The sequence below is a fragment of the Euleptes europaea genome, chromosome 17, assembly GCF_029931775.1.
Source record: "Euleptes europaea isolate rEulEur1 chromosome 17, rEulEur1.hap1, whole genome shotgun sequence".
Taxonomy (NCBI): domain Eukaryota; kingdom Metazoa; phylum Chordata; class Lepidosauria; order Squamata; family Sphaerodactylidae; genus Euleptes; species Euleptes europaea.
In genome coordinates this window covers 49765907-49782867 of record NC_079328.1, presented here as the reverse complement: position 1 = coordinate 49782867, position 16961 = coordinate 49765907, and the positions used below count along the sequence as shown (strand labels likewise).

General features: G+C 52.6%; 1 protein-coding gene across 1 annotated transcript; it reads left to right on the top strand.

Moving 5' to 3' along the window:
• Positions 1-1519: 1519 nt before the first annotated feature.
• Positions 1520-11332, top strand: RNF166 (ring finger protein 166). The gene is made up of 6 exons (XM_056862751.1): positions 1520-1731; positions 6406-6562; positions 7817-7929; positions 8121-8235; positions 9751-9858; positions 11236-11332. The coding sequence occupies exons 1-6, from the start codon at positions 1520-1522 to the stop codon at positions 11299-11301; spliced, it is 771 nt and encodes a 256-aa protein (XP_056718729.1). The 3' UTR covers positions 11302-11332.
• Positions 11333-16961: the final 5629 nt, after the last annotated feature.

The following is a 16961-nucleotide window of genomic DNA, read 5'->3' as shown; positions in this document are numbered from 1 at the left end:
GCTGAAGTGTCAGACTAGGGTCTGGGAGACCCAGATTCAAACCCCAGCTCTGCCACGGAAGGTTGCTGGGTGACCTTGAACCAGTCACACCCTCACAGCCTAACCTACATCACAGATAATTCACAGTGGGCAGCCGTGTTAGTCTGTCTGCAGTAGTAGAAAAGAGCAAGAGTCCAGAAGCACCTTAAAGACTAACAAAAGTATTTTCTGGCAGGGTATGAGCTTTCGTGAGCCACAGCTCACTTCTTCAGATACCAGGTATACCAGCTGTGGCTCACGAAAGCTCATACCAGATATCTGAAGAAGTGAGCTGGGGCTCACGAAAGCTCATACCCTACCAGAAAATATTCTTGTTAGTCTTTAAGGTGCTACTGGACTCTTGCCCTTTTCTACTACTACATCACAGGGTTGTTGTAAGGATAAAACGAAGCAAAGAAGAACGATGGAAGCTGCTTTGGGTTGTGAGGGTCTGTACGCCTTTGCCTTGTGTGTTTCCCACCCACCCCTGGACTCGTAAAAGCAGTCCAGGCCTTTTGCCTTTCCTTGGTTCAGGCGCTGCGTCTAGCAGGCCCCAGATTGGAATGTCTCTTCCCACGTCCACCTCCCTTGCTCTCTCCGACTCCCTCCCGCCAGCTATGGCCTTGGTAGGCAGATAGCAATAACGAGCTTCCTGAGGTCTTTGATGTTCCTGTACCATGCACAATTATCTCGTAGATTCCCATAACATACATTTGACATCTGCTTCCCTGTAGGGGTTATAATTCTGTCTTTGTGAAATTGTGAGCACTTGCAACTTTACCAGTGTAAGGTCTATACTACCCTGAAGCTTCCAATAAAGTTCCTTGTTTCTGCATGACCGTCTGAGCAAGTGATTTTATGGAGTTTGCACAGGGAGGTTGGGAACCCTCACATGGGTCCCCATTGGGGAGAAAGGTAGTAAAGTAAATGAATAGGGGCTGTGGCTCAGTGACGGAGCATGTGCTTGGCATGCAGAAGGTCCCAAGTTCAATCCCCGGCATCTCCAGTTAAAGGGACCAGGCGAGTAGGGGATGTGAAAGACCCTTTTCTGCCTGAGCCCCGCTGCCAGTCGGAAGAGACAAGGCTGACCTTGACGCACCGAGGGTCGGGTTCCGCGTAAGGCAGCTTCATGTGCTCAATACTGTCCAGGGGCAGAGAGTTCCGCAGGCTGGCGCCCATGGAATTTGGAGGCGGGGCTTCCGCGGGCCCGTGACCCTGCCCCCCCCTCCCACGACCTCCACAGACGCCGCCCCCTTTCCTCACCCGCCTCGCGGCTCCCGCGCCGGCCGCCCCCCGCCGCCGCCGCAGCCCCCGGCCTGGGCTTCGCACATCCCCGGCCGGACCCTGCCTCGCCTCGCCCGGCGGAGGGGGGAAGCGGAAAGGGCCTCACTTCCGGCGCGCCCGTGTGACGCGCGCGGGCCTTTGTCCCTCCCGCCCCGCCCTGCCCCTGGTCGCGGGGCGATGACGTGCCGGGTCCGCTTCCGCCCGGGCCGCCGTCTCCATGGCCGCCGCGATGTTCCGCAGCCTGTTGGTGTCGGCGGGCGGCGGCGGCGGAGGAGGAGGAGGGGGGGGGTCCCGCGAGGCCTCCCCCGCCGCCCCCAGCGCCGCCCACCCGGCCCCCGAAGGCGGCGCCGCCCTCGAGGCCCAGTTCAGCTGCCCCATCTGCCTGGAGGTCTACCAGCGCCCCGTCCGCATCGCCCCCTGCAGGCACACGTGAGGGGGGGGCGCGGGACCCGGATGGGACGCCGGGGGGGGTGGGGGGTGGGGGGAGAATGATGGAGAGCAGCTGGGGGGGGCACTTGGATGCCTTCCTCTTATCCCCACAACAACCCAGTGAGGTGGGCTAGGCGTGATAAAAGGAACGCGTCGTTAAATTGTGGAACTCCCTGCCCCAGGATGTGGGGGAGGGGGAGGTCGCTCTGAGCCTTCCGTGGGGGTGGGGGGAGAATGATGGAGAGCAGCTGGGGGGGCACTTGGATGCCTTCCTCTCTCCACGGAGCTGGAAGCAGAATGAGTGGCTCTCCTCCCCCCCCCTTATCCCCACAACAACCCAGTGAGGTGGCCTAGGCGTGATAAAAGGAAGTGCTTCTTCACGCAGCGCGTCGTTAAATTGTGGAACTCCCTGCCCCAGGATGTGGTGATGGCCGCCGAGGAGGGGGAGGTCGCTGTCGGTCCCTCCGTTGGGGGAGGAAAATGATGGAGAGCAACTGGGGGGGGGGCACTAGGATCCATCCCTCCCTCCCCGGTGCTTGAAGCAGAATGAGTGGTTCTCCCTCCCCACCCCTCCCCACAACAACCCAGTGAGGTGGGCTAGGCGTGATAAAAGGAAGTGCTTCTTCACCCAACGCGTCGTTAAATTGTGGAACTCCCTGCCCCAGGATGAGGAGGGGGAGGGGTGGTCGCTCTGAGCCTTCCGTGGGGGTGGGGGGAGAATGATGGAGAGCAGCTGGGGGGAACTCTTTGATGCCTTCCTCTCTCCACAGAGCTGGAAGCAGAATGAGTGGCTCTCCTCCCCCCCTTTATCCCCACAACAACCCAGTGAGGTGGGCTAGGCGTGATAAAAGGAAGTGTTTCTTCACCCAACGTGTCGTTAAATTGTGGAACTCCCTGCCCCAGGATGTGGTGATGAATGCCACCTTGGAAGGCTTGAAGAGGGGAGTGGGCATGTTCATGGAGGAGTATTCATGGCTACTAGTTAAAATGGATGCTAGTCATGATGCATCCCTATTCTCTCCACGATCAGAGGAGCATGCCCATTATATTAGGTGGTGAGGAACACAGGCAGGACAATTCTGCTGCAGTCGTCTTGTTTGCAGGCTTCCCGGAGGCACCTGGTTGGCCACTGTGTGAACAGACTGCTGGACTTGGTGGGCCTGGGTCTGATCTAGCAGGGCTTTTCTTGTGTTCTTATGGAGGAGAGGGCTATCCATGGCTACTAGTCATGATTCACACCTATTCTCTCCAGGATCCGAGGAGCAGGCCTACTATATGAGGTGCTGTGGAACACAGGCAGGGTAAATGCTGCTGCAGTCGTCTTGTTTGGTACCTGGTTGGCCAACTGTGAACAGACTGCTGGACTCGATGGGCCTGGGTCTGATCCTGCATGGCCTTTCTTAGGCTCTTATGATTGGCGCTCAGGGTTACCCAGCAAGCTTCAGGGCGGAGAAGACCAGAAAGGGGCTGGGGGGGACGACATCCTGGGTGCCAGAGAAGGGTCCTGGTGGGGGGTGGCAGACAGAACCAATGCATGGGGAGAGGGGAGGGGTGCCTTCAGGGACCCAAAGGGAAGGTTGCAGTTGGGGGAAGCAAGCGGTGGGTGGGAGGGAGTGGGCAAGACAAGGAGGCTCCTGGGGGTGGCTTCCCCGGTCATGTTTGGAAGGAGGACCCTGAAAATGCTTTCTGCAGGTTTGTCAGGAGCAATAACAAAGCATGGGCGGCAGAGCCAGGGTTGGTTCCTTGCTGGTGGGTTTGAGTGAGACCAGGTGCGAGACCATCTGTTCCATCCCCTTGGTTTTATTTGAATCATGAACTTCTGTTCCAGGCAACCACGGTGCCCAAAATTGTTGGATTGTGTGACTGTTGCTGCCCCTCCTTTTCCTGAGGCAGCTCTGCTACCAAATCTGTGCTGTTCCAATGCCTTCAGAATTCACATAGAGGAAGAGCCGGAAACTCTGTCCTCCAGCTAGTGCTGTGAGATCTTAAGCCAGTCAACCAAAAGGCTTGTCTTGCCAAGTTTTTTTGTTTGTTTGTTTTTTGTTTTTGAGGTCTTGGCTTGTAGGCACGTTCTTCTGAGAATTTTTTCTAGTTGCTGAAGCTCTTGAGCAGGGTAGATCTTCCTTTGAGAAACAGACAAGGCCAGTTCAATGTTTCTTGTAGGTTATCCGGGCTGTGTAACCGTGGTCTTGGTATTTTCTTTCCTGACGTTTCACCAGCAGCTGTGGCAGGCATCGTCAGAGGAGTAACACTGAAGGACAGTGTCTCTCAAGTGTCAAGTGTGTATTTTGTATTTTGTTCAATGTATTTTGGTACTGTAAGTAAGGTATGCCAATGCCCTCCTGGGCATTGCCAGAGGGGGCTTCTCTTTCACCCAGCTGGTGGTAGTATGTGCCCAGGAGAAGGTGATGCAGGTCACCTTGCATGCCCTCCCCCCGAGATAGTTGGGAGCAAATCGAGCCCCTGTGGTATCTCGGGCCCTCTTTCTTGTGCTACTCTAACCAGCAGTTTGGGCTGCTTGTCATGAGAACCGGCCCTGGAGATGGACTTTGGCCCAATTTGTCTTTACCAGCACAAAGGCAAGGGGGTCCTGTGGAACCGCAGAGACAAGCTGTTTTATTGCATGTTGCAGTTTGCTAGCTGCATTCATGTGTTTTGTCATCTTGAGTAATAGCTGATAGGCACGGAGAACAAGGGGTTCTTTCATGCCAGGCCAAGAGAGGAAAGCTGTTTGTGTGAAGATGCTGTAGCTTCTCTGATCTGCGGAACCTCATGTATGGCCAACTGCATTTTCTCTCCTTGGGTAAACTTGCAGTTCATAGGTGTGTTCTAGAAGTGGGTGCTGAAAATAGCTTTTTGGGCAGAGAGCAATTTGGGATGGAGGGGTACCATCACAAGAGGCAGAGCAAGGAGAATTGCAATTGATGTCAAAGCGAATGAATGACCGTTAGTGTCTCATTGGCCCCAAGAGATAATGGCTTGGAGATCTATTTGAAGACAGCGAGTCTTGTGGCCGAGTCTCCCTGTGGACGAGCACAGCTAGATGTTCTGCAGCATAGGCAGCAGTGGGGCCCAGGGAGGCATATGCCTCCAACTGGGCTGTGAAAATGGTCTTGTGCTACAAGGCAAATGTGTGAGCTACAGTTTAGGAGAAGGGCAGGGTCTCCTGGGCTCAGTTCTTCCACTTCCACCTTGATCACAGGGTAAGCCTTTTGAGTCATATGAGTTGGCACTTCCCAGTGCTAAGCAGATGACATGCCAGAGAAAAGAGGCTGCCCTCTCTTGGCATTGCTCTTGATTGCCAGTCCCCGGTTGTTTGCCCTGTGCCTCCCCTGCCTTGTCCCTCTAATGTGGACTGGGAAAAGTTGTGGGCAGGGGTTGTGTCATTCCTGTAGTGCACCTTGTAGTTAAGAGTGGTAGTTTGGAGCGGTGGACTCTAATCTGGAGAACTGGGTTTGATTCCCCACTCCTCCACATGAGTGGCGGAGGCTAATCTGGTGAACCGGGTTGGTTTCCCCACGCCTACACATGAAGCCAGCTGGGTGACCTTGGGCTAGTCACACTATCTCAGCCCCACCTACCTCACAGGGTGTCTTTTGTGGGGAGGGGAAGGGAAAGTGATTGTAAGCCAGTTTGATTCTTCCTTGAGTGGTAGAGAAAGTCGGCATATGAAAACCAACTCTTCTTCTACATCAGCACAATAAATTTCCACTGGTAGCAGTAGGGTTGCAGCCAACAGTTCCCCTGTGGCAAGGAGTGGGGAAGGCCCTCCCCAGCAGTTGTCGTCTTGTCTTTCCCTCCTGCGATGTCTTCTGGAGCAGAGAACTTGTTTGTTGGCGAAGACGTAGAAATAAAAAAGGCTATCTTTGAAAAGTATATAGGGCAGGGGGAGTTCCCAGGGCAGGAGGCAAAGATAACGTAAGACTGGGCAGTTGGCTGTTCAGGATTGGATGAAATCTGTCAAAAAGCTGGCATGTTAGCAGGTGGGATGCTAGGCTGCCTTTCCTTCCCTCAGGTCTGTTTCTGGCCTTGTAATTATTCTGCAAGAGCTTCTTCCACTGCCTTCAACTTCAGAGCTCTGATCCCGCAGGCATAAAAACTTTTCGTGTGGCAGCCGTTCCTCGACCTGGAAATGCATTATCTCGCCTGAGGTTCTCGGGATCATTGCTCAGATTCCTGTAGCCCCTGGCTCAGAGGGCAGAGATGGGAGTTTCCTTACGGATGCACGGGCATGCTGATTATCTTGCTTGCTCGCTCGCTTTTATAGTTGTAAAGGGCAGGAGACAGTGAGCACTTCCATGGCAAACAGGTGGACCTGCTCCGGTGTCCTCACGGGTGCTGTGTGGCCTTCAGGACAGCATAACATGCCCCAGTTGTGACACAGCAAACTTCAACCAGCTTGGAGTCTTTATGGCCAGGCCACCTTCTTGCATGATGCCCAAAATAGAACACCCCATTGCAGTACAGTCTGTGCACCAAGTTCATAATCAAGGGCATGGGGAGTGGTGTCCTCATGATTTCCTCCATAGTTTTGGTCCTCCCCTGTAGGTTTCCAAGCACCCTGCCCTGGAGAGGAATACAGCTAGCCTCCATGTTGAATGTGCTGGCAATACACAGATGGGTGCATGTGTTTCTTAGTAGGGGGACGGCATCGGGTCTTGGTTTCCTTTCCAGATTCTGCGGAGAGTGCCTGCAGCCCTGCCTCCAGGTGCCGTCTCCCCTCTGCCCGCTCTGCCGCATGCCCTTTGACCCCAAGAAAGTGGAGAAGGCCTCCAGTGTGGACAAGCAGCTGTCGTCCTTCAAGGCCCCCTGCCGGGGCTGCACCAAGAAGGTACTCCTGGGAGCTGTTTACCAGAGAAGCGGGGGCAGATCTGTGCACAGATGCCTGCCTGCAGTTTAGTCCAGGGGTGTCAAACATAAGACCCCTGGGCCGAATCCAGCCCCTTGAGAGTTTGGATCTGGCCCATGAGCCAGCCGAGACAGCTACCACCATCCCCAGTCCCGATCTGGGCTGGCGAGGCATGGCCCAGCCCGACCAAGTGACATTTATGTCATATCCGGCCCTCGTAACAATTGAGTTTGACACCCATGGTTTAGACAGTGAGGAAGTGGTTGGGGTGGCTTAGTAGGTTCAGGGACCCACCTCTCAAGTGGCTGAGGTTTGACACCAGGAAGGCCAGCTGGTGGGAAAATCTGCAAAGCGAGATTTAGAAGTCTTCTGTTATGAGAATCAGCACATTTTCATCATTTCGAAGAATATTTTTGTAAATCTGTTGTGTTCTTGGCTGGGTCTTTCTGGCACAACAGAGAGCGTGTGGGACTTATAAGAGGCAGAAAGGAGGGCAAATGGTCTGCCGAGCCACACTCACGACCGGTTGCAGGGTGGACAGAATTATTTTTTATGGATTTTGGGTAGCAGGTGTTGAAAGAGTCTGCCTGAATCCCTGGGGAGCCTTAGCCACTCAGTATACAGTGCTGACTGAGGTGAAGCAGTGGTGTGACTTGGTATACGGCAGTTTGATATGGTCATATAGGACCAAAAGAAATCCATTTTGCCTGTCAAAATAATCCTCTCCCTACAGCAAGGGCTTTTTTTTTTCTTTTTTTTTTTGCCATGTGTTGCCGTTTGTATAGCTTGGCTTGCTTATGCAAGACATCTCTTCTGTAAGCACCTTTCTGCAACTCACCTGCTTGGTGTTTGTGCTGTGTAGTGATGGGGGGTTGTGTAAGTTAACTGTCTGGTGGTTAACTGTCAGCAGGTATTTTGAGTAGTTTAAGGGGAGGCAAGCCCTGGCATGGGAGCCAGAAAGCATCTTGCTGGACCATTCTGCTCCGGACACGAGGCCGGTTCTGTGCCCAGGGGGCCAAAGTGAGCTTGTGAGGCGCTAGAGGCGCTGCCGAGGCTCAGCTTGCTTCCGGTGTGTCTGTCCAATTATCTCCCTCTTCTCTCTCCTTTTGTCAGTACGTATTTATTTATGCTTTTGTGTATTGTTAATTTTTTCCAAAATTTGACAAGGGGCCGAGCATTTAAAAACCATCAAGATAATGTTCCTGTGCCCAGTCCTCCTCCTCCTCTGTCTTCCAGGTGACGCTAGCAAAAATGAGGTCGCACGTCACGTCCTGTGCTAAGGTTCAGGAACAGATGGCCAACTGTCCAAAGTTTGTTCCCGTTGTCCCAACATCCCAGCCCATTCCCAGGTATTAATTTCTCCCCCAGTTGGAGCAGCAGATCAGAAAGGGGCTTCAAGGCTTTTGCTCTCAGAGGTGGGGGCCTGGTGGGTTCTTTCAAGAGGAAGTTTTCCCAATGCTTTTCTTCTGGGTGATCCTTCCAGGTCCCTCCCTCTCTTGCGCACGCGCTTTCCTCTCTCTCTCTTCCTCCCCCTTTGCAGCAATATCCCAAACCGATCCACTTTTGTGTGCCCTTATTGCGGAGCACGGAATCTGGACCAGCAGGAGCTGGTGAAGCACTGTATGGAAAACCACCGCAATGACCCCAACAAAGTGGTGAGTGACACTCATGTCCCAGAGGCATCGCCACAAAATGAAAGCCTGTGGGAACTGGAGAGGGAATGCTGTGGTAGTCCATTCTGTACCCCCCCCCCTTGGCCTCCAAACGCTCTTGCCCAAAAACCCAGACCGTGAGCCAGAAATGCTTAGCTGCACCGTGTTCTCCTATTGTAGAGAAGCACACACTTCTCTACTGATGCAGACCTGGGGAGAGTAGTAAGGAGAGCAAACTGTGCAAGCCAGTGCTTGTTGGAATCAGTTCCCTGTGCAGAGCTGAGAGCTGGTAGTTTGTGCACATGTGCTTCCAGGCATTGAATGCGCTGCCTCTTTCTAGTTCATTTAATCGCTGTTCATCATCTCTGGCGGGCCGAGGCAAAGCTGCCTCTGTTTTCTTCAGCAGAAGAAAAGGGAGAGGCAGATGACCAGATGCCTCCTATAAGTCCAACTCTTTCCCAAGCATGGAGGGGCAAGGAGCAGTTCTGTTTTTGCACCTTCCTTGCCACTGGGTCATGAATGTGTGTTGTGGGTAATATCGCTCTCGTCTTGAAGACTGTTTCCAAAAGCAGCCGTAGGATTCAGTGTAGGGGAATAGTGTGGTTGGGCCGGCCTCGAGCGGTTTGTGTCATGTGGAGAGCCAGCGTGGTGTAGCGGCTAAGAGCAGTGAATACTAATCTGGGAGAACTGGGTTCAAATCCCCACTTCTCCACATGAAGCCTGCTGGGTGATCTTGGGTCAGTCACATTTCTCTCCGAACTCTCTCAGCCCCACCTACTTCACAAGGTGAAGGAGGGAAGGAAGGCAATTGTAAGCCACTTTGACACTCCTTAAAGGCAGAGAAGAAGTGGGGTATAAAAATCAATTCTTCTTCATGGAACCCCGTTGATGGTGCAGGACTGAATTTGAAGCCACAATCAGACGACTGCTTGAGCTAACGTGGATTTTTCAGAGAAGTTGTTTGAGCCTCTTGTAGGAGGATGCCATCCTCTGCATTCAGGGACCCAAGCAGTTGCATTCTGTTCCCAGGTGTGATTCTGCGCAGCGTGACCAGTTCTGCGTCTCTCCTAATGGCAGGGGGATAGCATCAGCCTGTTCTAGCCCTCTTCATTCTCCCCCGCAGTGACACTGACGAGAGGTGTGCAAACTGTGGTTGCCAGCGTGGTGTAGTGGTTAAGAGCGGTGGACTCTGATCTGGAGAACCAGGTTCGATTCCCCACTCCTCCACATGAGCGGTGGAGGCTAATCTGATGAACTGGATTTGTTTCCCCTCTCCTACACACAAAGCCAGCTGGGTGACCTTGGGCCAGTCATGCTCTCTCAGTCCCACCTACCTCACAGGGTGTCTCTTGTGGGGATGGGAAGGGAAGGCGATTGTAAGCCGGTTTGAGTCTCCTTTAAGTGGTAGAGAGAGTCGGCATGTAAAAACCAACTTTCTCTTCTTCCTCTTCTGTGTGCCACCCTGATGCATAGGACTGCTCTGACCCCGGTTCTGTTTTGCCTCCCTGGGTGCTCCAGGTCTGTCCTGTCTGCTCAGCCATGCCATGGGGTGACCCGAGCTACAAGAGCGCCAACTTCCTTCAGCATCTTCTCCACCGGCACAAGTTCTCCTATGACACGTTTGTGGTGAGCTCTGCTGGGGTGGGAGGGTCAGATGTTGAAAGCCCTGAATGGATGCCCAGTTATCGGGGTAGTGGTGGTAATTGGGGCAAGGGCTCCGTCACATCTCTTGCTCATGGACTGAACTTTCAGTTGTTGATGGGTGAGGGCGGGGAAGGGGGCGTGTTTGGCACTGAAATTCAAGCGGCTTCTGCTTCCCAGCCCAACCAGGCACTCTGTCTCCCCGCTCCTAAAAGACTCCTTCCCTGGAGGTGATCCGGAATAATGCTTTCAGACAGAGCTGCGTGTGTTTGCGCATGAATGAGTGAGCGGTTTGGCTTGCCTTTCGTTCCCCCCTCTCCAGGCTGTTGTGCACAACTTGAGGGGTTGAGTGCAGAGTGGTGTCTCTCCCCCCCCCCCCACAAGTCGTGCAGAACAGCATGGTCTAGTGGTTAAGAGCGGTGGACTGTAATCTGGAGAAACAGCTTTGATTCCCCGCTCCTTCACATGAAGCCTGCTGGGTGACCTTGGGCCAGTCACAGTTCTCCGAACTGTCTCAGCCCCACCTACCTCACAAGGTGTCTGGGCCGTGGGCAGGGCTGCGTTTGCCTGGCTGTCACAGCCTGTGCTGCTGAGTGGGCAAAGAATCCTCCTTGCAGGCTTCTGCTCGGTCTCAAGAAACTGTCGTTTCACACAGGGGCTAAATGGCTACTGAGCTTCTAGGGTTGGCCCGTGCTGGGGGAAAATGTGTTGCTGCCACATGTGGCTGCCTTATGCAAAATGAGACCATCAAAGTCAGTATTGTCTACTCAGACTGGCAGCGGCTCTTCAGGGTCTCAAGCAGAAAAGGGTCTTTCACATCACATAGAGCCTGCTCCTCTTAACTGAAGGTGCCGGGGATTGAACCTGGGACTTTCCGCATGACAAGTAGATGCTCTACCACTGAGCCACAGCATTCTGCCACATCCTAAATGTGTAAATTCTTATTCCGTGTCTCTCCCCCCACGCCCCCCAGAGGAGGGTTGAAGTCAGTTTACGATATTGGCACATCATGCTTTTTAAATTACAAAAATACTCTAATAAAAAAGCCTGCCAGATACTCAGCAATCTAAGAAGGGATACGCAAGCCCCCCCCCCACACACACACACACACCTGCTGCCACCTGTGTTTTCTGGGTGTGAGCTGGCAGCCGAGATCTTTGCACGACTCACCTGGGAAGTCCTTTGTGTCATTTGCGGCTAATTTCAGGGCTGGGTTTTGAGCTGCAGGCTAGGTTTCCCAGCGTACCAGAGGTCTTGCGAGCTCAGTCCTACCCAGGTATTGCCTAATATTGGGTGGGGGGAGGCAGGGCAAGGCCCTCCCACTCTTGTTCCTCGAGGCGGTCTCTTTCTTCTCATTTCCAGGATTACAGCATTGACGAAGAAGCGGCTCTGCAGGCGGCCCTGGCCCTCTCCCTCTCCGAGAACTGAAAGCAGCTGCCCAGAGGCAGCTGGGAACAGCTGTGGGGTCCTTTCTGCAGGCCCCCTCCCTCCCGCTGGGGAGGCTCCGTGCTCATCCTTCCCTCGGCCTCACCCAGCGAGCAGGCAGCCCGTGTCCACGGCTTCCGCCCTGTCACGCCGGAGTCGAGCAGAAGCTCCCTTCGTCTTGCAGAGCGGAGAGGTGAGCTGTCCTGACGCGCCAGCCGGCTGGTCAGGGGAAGCGCAGAGGTTGCCACACTGCCTGGTTTGTACTGTGGGGTGGTGGTTCCATATCTACGTATGGAGGGCCTGTTTTATTAGGAGGCTTTTAATAAGAGTTTCACGCCATCAGCCCTCACTCCATTTGCGGTTTACATAGCAACAATGCATTTTGTGGAGACTTCTCTCGGTTTCTTTTTTTTTTTAATCAACAGTGTGTTAACTCATTTGGAGTTTTTAAACTTAAAAAAAAAGCATGGGACATTGAAACTTTATAAAAGGACTTATTGTGTCCTTGACCCGCTGTTGCCCCCGAGGCAAAGTACAGCCCTGGACCAGACCCCTGAGTGGAGATGCTGGTGAGCATTCCGGAAACCCCCCCAAGAAGAGGATGTCGGTCCCACCCGTGAGCTCCCTTCTCTTCCCCCCGCTTCCCCCGGCTGGCCTCGCTCATTTTGTACTGGCTTTTGTGATACTCTAGAGGTTCTTGCATTTTTTTTTCTACATCTCTCAACGTGATAATATCCTTTTCACATTTTATAGAGAAAGAAGAACAAAGCAGTTAACTCTTGCTATTGCAATATCTGTGTTTGACTAGGAACAATAGTATTTTTATGGAACATTATTTTTTAAAGTATATTTTTTAAAGAAAAAAAAACAGCATGGGTTCAAGAACTTCAGTCTGGTCAGGAGGGCATGTTGGGACCTGGGACAGAGGAGGGGGCTTCCTTTATCACCCCACCGATGGAACTCGGGTGTGCTTTTATTGTTTGGGGTTGGCATTTTTTCTTTCCCCTTAAGGAAAAAAAAAAGAAAGGTCTTTGTTGAACTGACCTTCTCTGAAATTCTTTTTCTCCACGTAATAATTGTTTCTTTTTAGAAGCTAGAGAGATGCGAGACCATTTCAGGTGGTCACAAGCTCTGTTAGATCCGCTGCCACAAAGCGTGTGGTCCAGGTATTACACCATTGGGTCAGTGGCTCTTGAGTAGACTTGACGGGAATAAAAACTGTGAATAAGTTGCAGCGTGTTTGTGTCTGTTTGTCTCTCCCCTCCCCCCATCCTCCCCACAACTTGAAGGGTTCTTTTCATTGGGTAGGGGCTAGTCTGAGCCCCTGCAGGTCTTGCGGTTCAGCCACCACTGGAAGCCAAATCAAATTATCAAAAGCCAGCGCCATGAAGGAGCAGGAGTGACATCTCGTTTCTAGCTGCCCCTTCTAGTGTTTCTGCTGCACAAAGCTGAGGGGATGCTCTGGGATTCTGCACACGCATCTATGTGAAAAGCCGGTCAGAATTTGCTTCTGCCGATGAATCGCCTCACCTCTCTGATGCACTGCTGGAGATAGAAGGGAGAACTCATACGGAGAGCAATTGGGGGGTGGTGAGCTCTCCTTCCCTGGAGGTTTTTAAGCAGAGGCTAGATGGCCATCTGTCAGCAATGTGGATTCTATGATCTTAGGCAGTTCATGAGAGGGAGGGTATCTTGGCAATGGAGTAGGGGGTCACTGTGTGTGTGGGGGGGAGGTAGTTATGAATTTCCTGCATTGTGCAGGGTGTTGGACTAGATGACCCTTGTGGTCCCTTCCAACTCTACGATTCTATGATTCAATCTGTGTTGGATGGGACGTTAGCGGGTGAGTGAACCTCAGCCGAGCAGATCTCGCCTGTGGTCCAGCTGGCACCCTCCAAGAGTTCGCTCTGGGACACAAATATAGCTGCAGGGGAGGGAGATTCCGTGTGTCAGCGCTGTCAGCACATGGCTTCGTGAACTCAGAAGCATGTGCCTGGCTGACCCCACTGAATGCGTCTCAGGCCTATACTCTTGGGGACAGCGAGCAAAAGGATGCTGGGTCCAGAGAGCCGCCAGTGCAGATTCTCATGCAAGAAAATGCCACACTCCTGACTTTCAGTGGCTCTTCCTAGCGCAGTCTCAGAGGGTAGCCATGTTGGCCTTCAGTAGAACTGCTCGATTTGAGTCCGGGCGCACCTTAGAGACAGACATGATTTTTTGGGGGAATGAGCTTTCAAGAGTCATAGAATAGAATCAAAGAGTTGGAAGGGACCACCAGGGTTATCTAGTCCAACCCCCTGCACAATGCAGGAATTTCACAACTACCTCCCCCACACACACACCCAGTGACCCCTACTCCATGCCCAGAAGATGGCCAATATGCCCTCTTTCTCATCATCTGCCTGAGGTCACAGAATCAGCATTGGTGACAGATGGCCATCTAACCTCTTCTTAAAAACCTCCAGGGAAGGAGAGCTCACCACCTCCCGAGGAAGCCTGTCCCACTGAGGAACCACTCTTGACTGTTAGAAAATCCTTCCGAATGTCTAGACGGAAAGTCTTTTGATTTCATTTCAACCCGTTGGTTCTGGTCCAACCTTCTGGGGCCACAGAAAGTACTAATGAAGTATCCGAAGAAGGGCACTTTGACTCTCGAAAGCTAATACCCTAGAACTCTTGTCGGTTTCTAGGGTGCTCCTGGACTCGAATTTTCCCAGTGCGCTTTTTGAGGTGTGAAACGGATTTTTAACCCGCTGCGCCCTCCAGGGGGAGCAGACGCCTCGTTTCTGCTCTTCCCGTTCTGAACTCCTTCCTGCTTTGGGGCAGCGCTTGATGTGCCTTCGGCCACAGTCATGCCTCAGGTGGCTTGTTCGGAATGGGCTTTTGGAATGCAAGTGGGCTTAGCTCTCTCGTGCTCGAGTCATTACTCAGTGGTTGAGCAACGCGGGCTGGAGATAAGAGCGGCCTGCCCATCATAATATATGCCTCGAAATCTCGGTTCTCTGACTCTGTACAGTGAAACTTCCCCACCCCCAGCAAGGAATAGTTTTGTGTCTCCTCGGATGGCCCAGGCTAGCCCGATCTCATCAGATCTCGAAGCTAAGCAGGGTTGACCCTGGTTAGTACTTGGATGGGAGACCACAGAGGAAGTCCAGGAGCGCTCCTGAGAAGACAGTCCATGGCAAACCACCTCTGAACCTCTCTTGCCTGGAAAACCCTATGGGGTCGCCATAGGTCAGCTGCAACTTGATGGCGCTTTCCTCCACCACTTGGTCAGTTTCTTTTCCAGGGAGAGCCAGTGTGGTGTAGTGGTTAAGAGCAGGTGGTTTGGAGCAGTGGATTTTAATCTGGAGAACCAGGTTTGATTCCCCACTCCTCCACATGAAGCCAGCTGGGTGACCTTGGGCTAGTCACACCTCTCTTAGAGCTCTCTCAGCCCCACCCACCTCACGGGGTGTCTGTTGTGGGGAGGGGAAGGGAAGGTGATCGTAAGGCAGTTTGATTTTCCCTTAAGTGGTAGAGAAACTCGGCATATAAAAACGAACTCTTCTTATCTCAGGCATGGGGGTGTCAACTGGTGGGAAAAGAAAAGGAAGGTAGTGCCTGTCCAATCATAGCAATTTGAAATTTAAAAAAGGAATTCCGCAACAAGCAAATAACGAGGTTTTGAGGTGACTGTTGGGCTCGTTCAGGACACCACGGGCTTTGCCTAAAAGCTTTTCAGCCAGGATGGTCCAACACAAAGCAGCGGGACCTGGCGGTGGGTTGGGGGATTCAGTGGCACTCTTGCTTGTTCCTCAAGACCGAAAACATACAGGAAGCTGGTGCTGAGCATGTGCTGAGAGCTAGATGGCGAAGAGTCGGGCTGCCAGGATCAAGCCTGTCGGTAGGAAAACGTGAGTTCCATCTGTGGGATGTAACAGCCAGGGGGGATCAGGCGTTCCAATCTCTGGGGGCGCTCAGGGCTTACAGAATGAGGGAGCCGCTTTGCTGGAGCTCGGCACAAACCATGAGCTTGAGCACAAAACTGTCCATGTTGCAATGGAGGGGTGGGGAGACACGGGCAGGCCCATCAGCAGAAAAAAACAGCTGCTTTGAGTTTCTGTAAGGTCCTCCCCCAGAGTCATCCACACACCCCACACCCCTTTATAGCCTTTCTTCAGTTTTCCCTTTGCCAGGAAAAAAAATGATGGGAACAGTTAAAGTTGCATGCAAACAGGCAGTGTTTTAGACGTGGCCATATGCAATGAATAGTCAAGAAGACTGGTCTGTCAAGGGCTAGCCTTGACAGGCCAGTGTCTGATTCAGTATCAGGCAGCTTCATGAGTTAGCGGCTGCACTGTTGGCTGATGTTTCCAACAGCTGTGAGGCCAGAGAGCAGCCTGCAGATATTCCAGATGCACCGGCGGTCCCAGTGTCTGCTTGTTGCTGTGATTTCTTTTTTAAACCAGAAGTGTTGAGCAAGCTAAAATGTGCATGCTTGTACTGCGCTGTATCTGTGATAACTTTTTCTGTGGAATAAATGCATTTTCTCCATTTTGTGTCATAAGAACATATGAAAGGCCATGCTGGATCAGACCCAGGCCCATCAAGTCCAGCAGTCTGTTCACACTGTGGCCAACCAGGTGACTCTAGGAAACCCACAAACAAGACGACTGCAGTAGCGTTATCCTGCCTGTGTCCCACAGCACCTAATATAACAGACATGCTCATCTGATCCTGGAAAGAATAGGTATGCATCTGTACTAGTAGCCATGAATAGCCTTCCAAGTTGGCAGCCATCACCACATCCTGGGGCAGGGAGTTCCACAATTTAACACTGAGTTGTGTGAAGAAATACTTTTATCTGTTTTGAATCTCTCACCCTCCAGCTTCAGCAGATGACCCCGCATTCTAGTATTATGAGAGGGAGAAAAGCTTCTCCCTGTCCACTCCATACTGTGCACAATTTCATAGACCTTTATCACTTCTCCCCTTAACCACCTTCTTTCCAAGCTAAACAGCCCTAAGCGTTTTAACCACTCCTCATAGGGCAGTTGTTCTAGCCACCTGATCATTTTGGTTGCTCTTTTCTGCACCTTCTCAAGCTCTGCAATAACGTTTTTTTAAATGTCCTTGTTAATTCTTTAGAATTGTGAGAGGGGGGATGTGTGTCTATATGGTTGAGCACCGGCAGTGCGGTGGGCAGGGGTCTCCTCTCCTGGGACACTTTGCACATTTGGGAACAGTTTGCACAACCCTTGTCTGATTCATTTAGTTGATTTGTCTATTTGGAAGAATGTTACGCTGCCTCTCTGGGGAACTAGCCTGAGGCAGCTTCCACCACCAAGAGAGCTTAACTGTGTCTTTATTCTCATGGGATTTGGGGTGACTTCAGCTCCCGGTTATTCTCTACAAGGCCTGGGAGGGAGAACGGGTCTCGGCCAGGAAGGGGCCCCTGCAGAACTGAGCAGCTGGAGGAAAACGCAAGCTGGGCAGCTGATTCCTGCAGGTTCACTTGGAGGAGGGAGGGACGGCAAGGGGGGGGCGCAGGGCTGTGGCTGGCCTGAGCTGCGAGTGTCCCTGAATTTGGGAATTCCAAACGCAGGCTTTGTTTCCTGAGCCAGCTGAGATAAGGCGGCCTCAGCTCAGAGGGGCAGGGAGTCGCCTCTCCTGGGTTCCCC

Coding starts and splice junctions, on each gene's coding strand:
- RNF166 (XM_056862751.1), top strand. CDS start 1,520: ATGGCCGCCGCGATGTTCCGCAGCCTGTTGGTGTCGGCGGGCGGCGGC. Junction 7,930..8,120: donor ACATCCCAGCCCATTCCCAG/GTATTAATTTCT, acceptor CCCCCTTTGCAG/CAATATCCCAAACCGATCCA. Junction 9,859..11,235: donor TCTCCTATGACACGTTTGTG/GTGAGCTCTGCT, acceptor TCTCATTTCCAG/GATTACAGCATTGACGAAGA.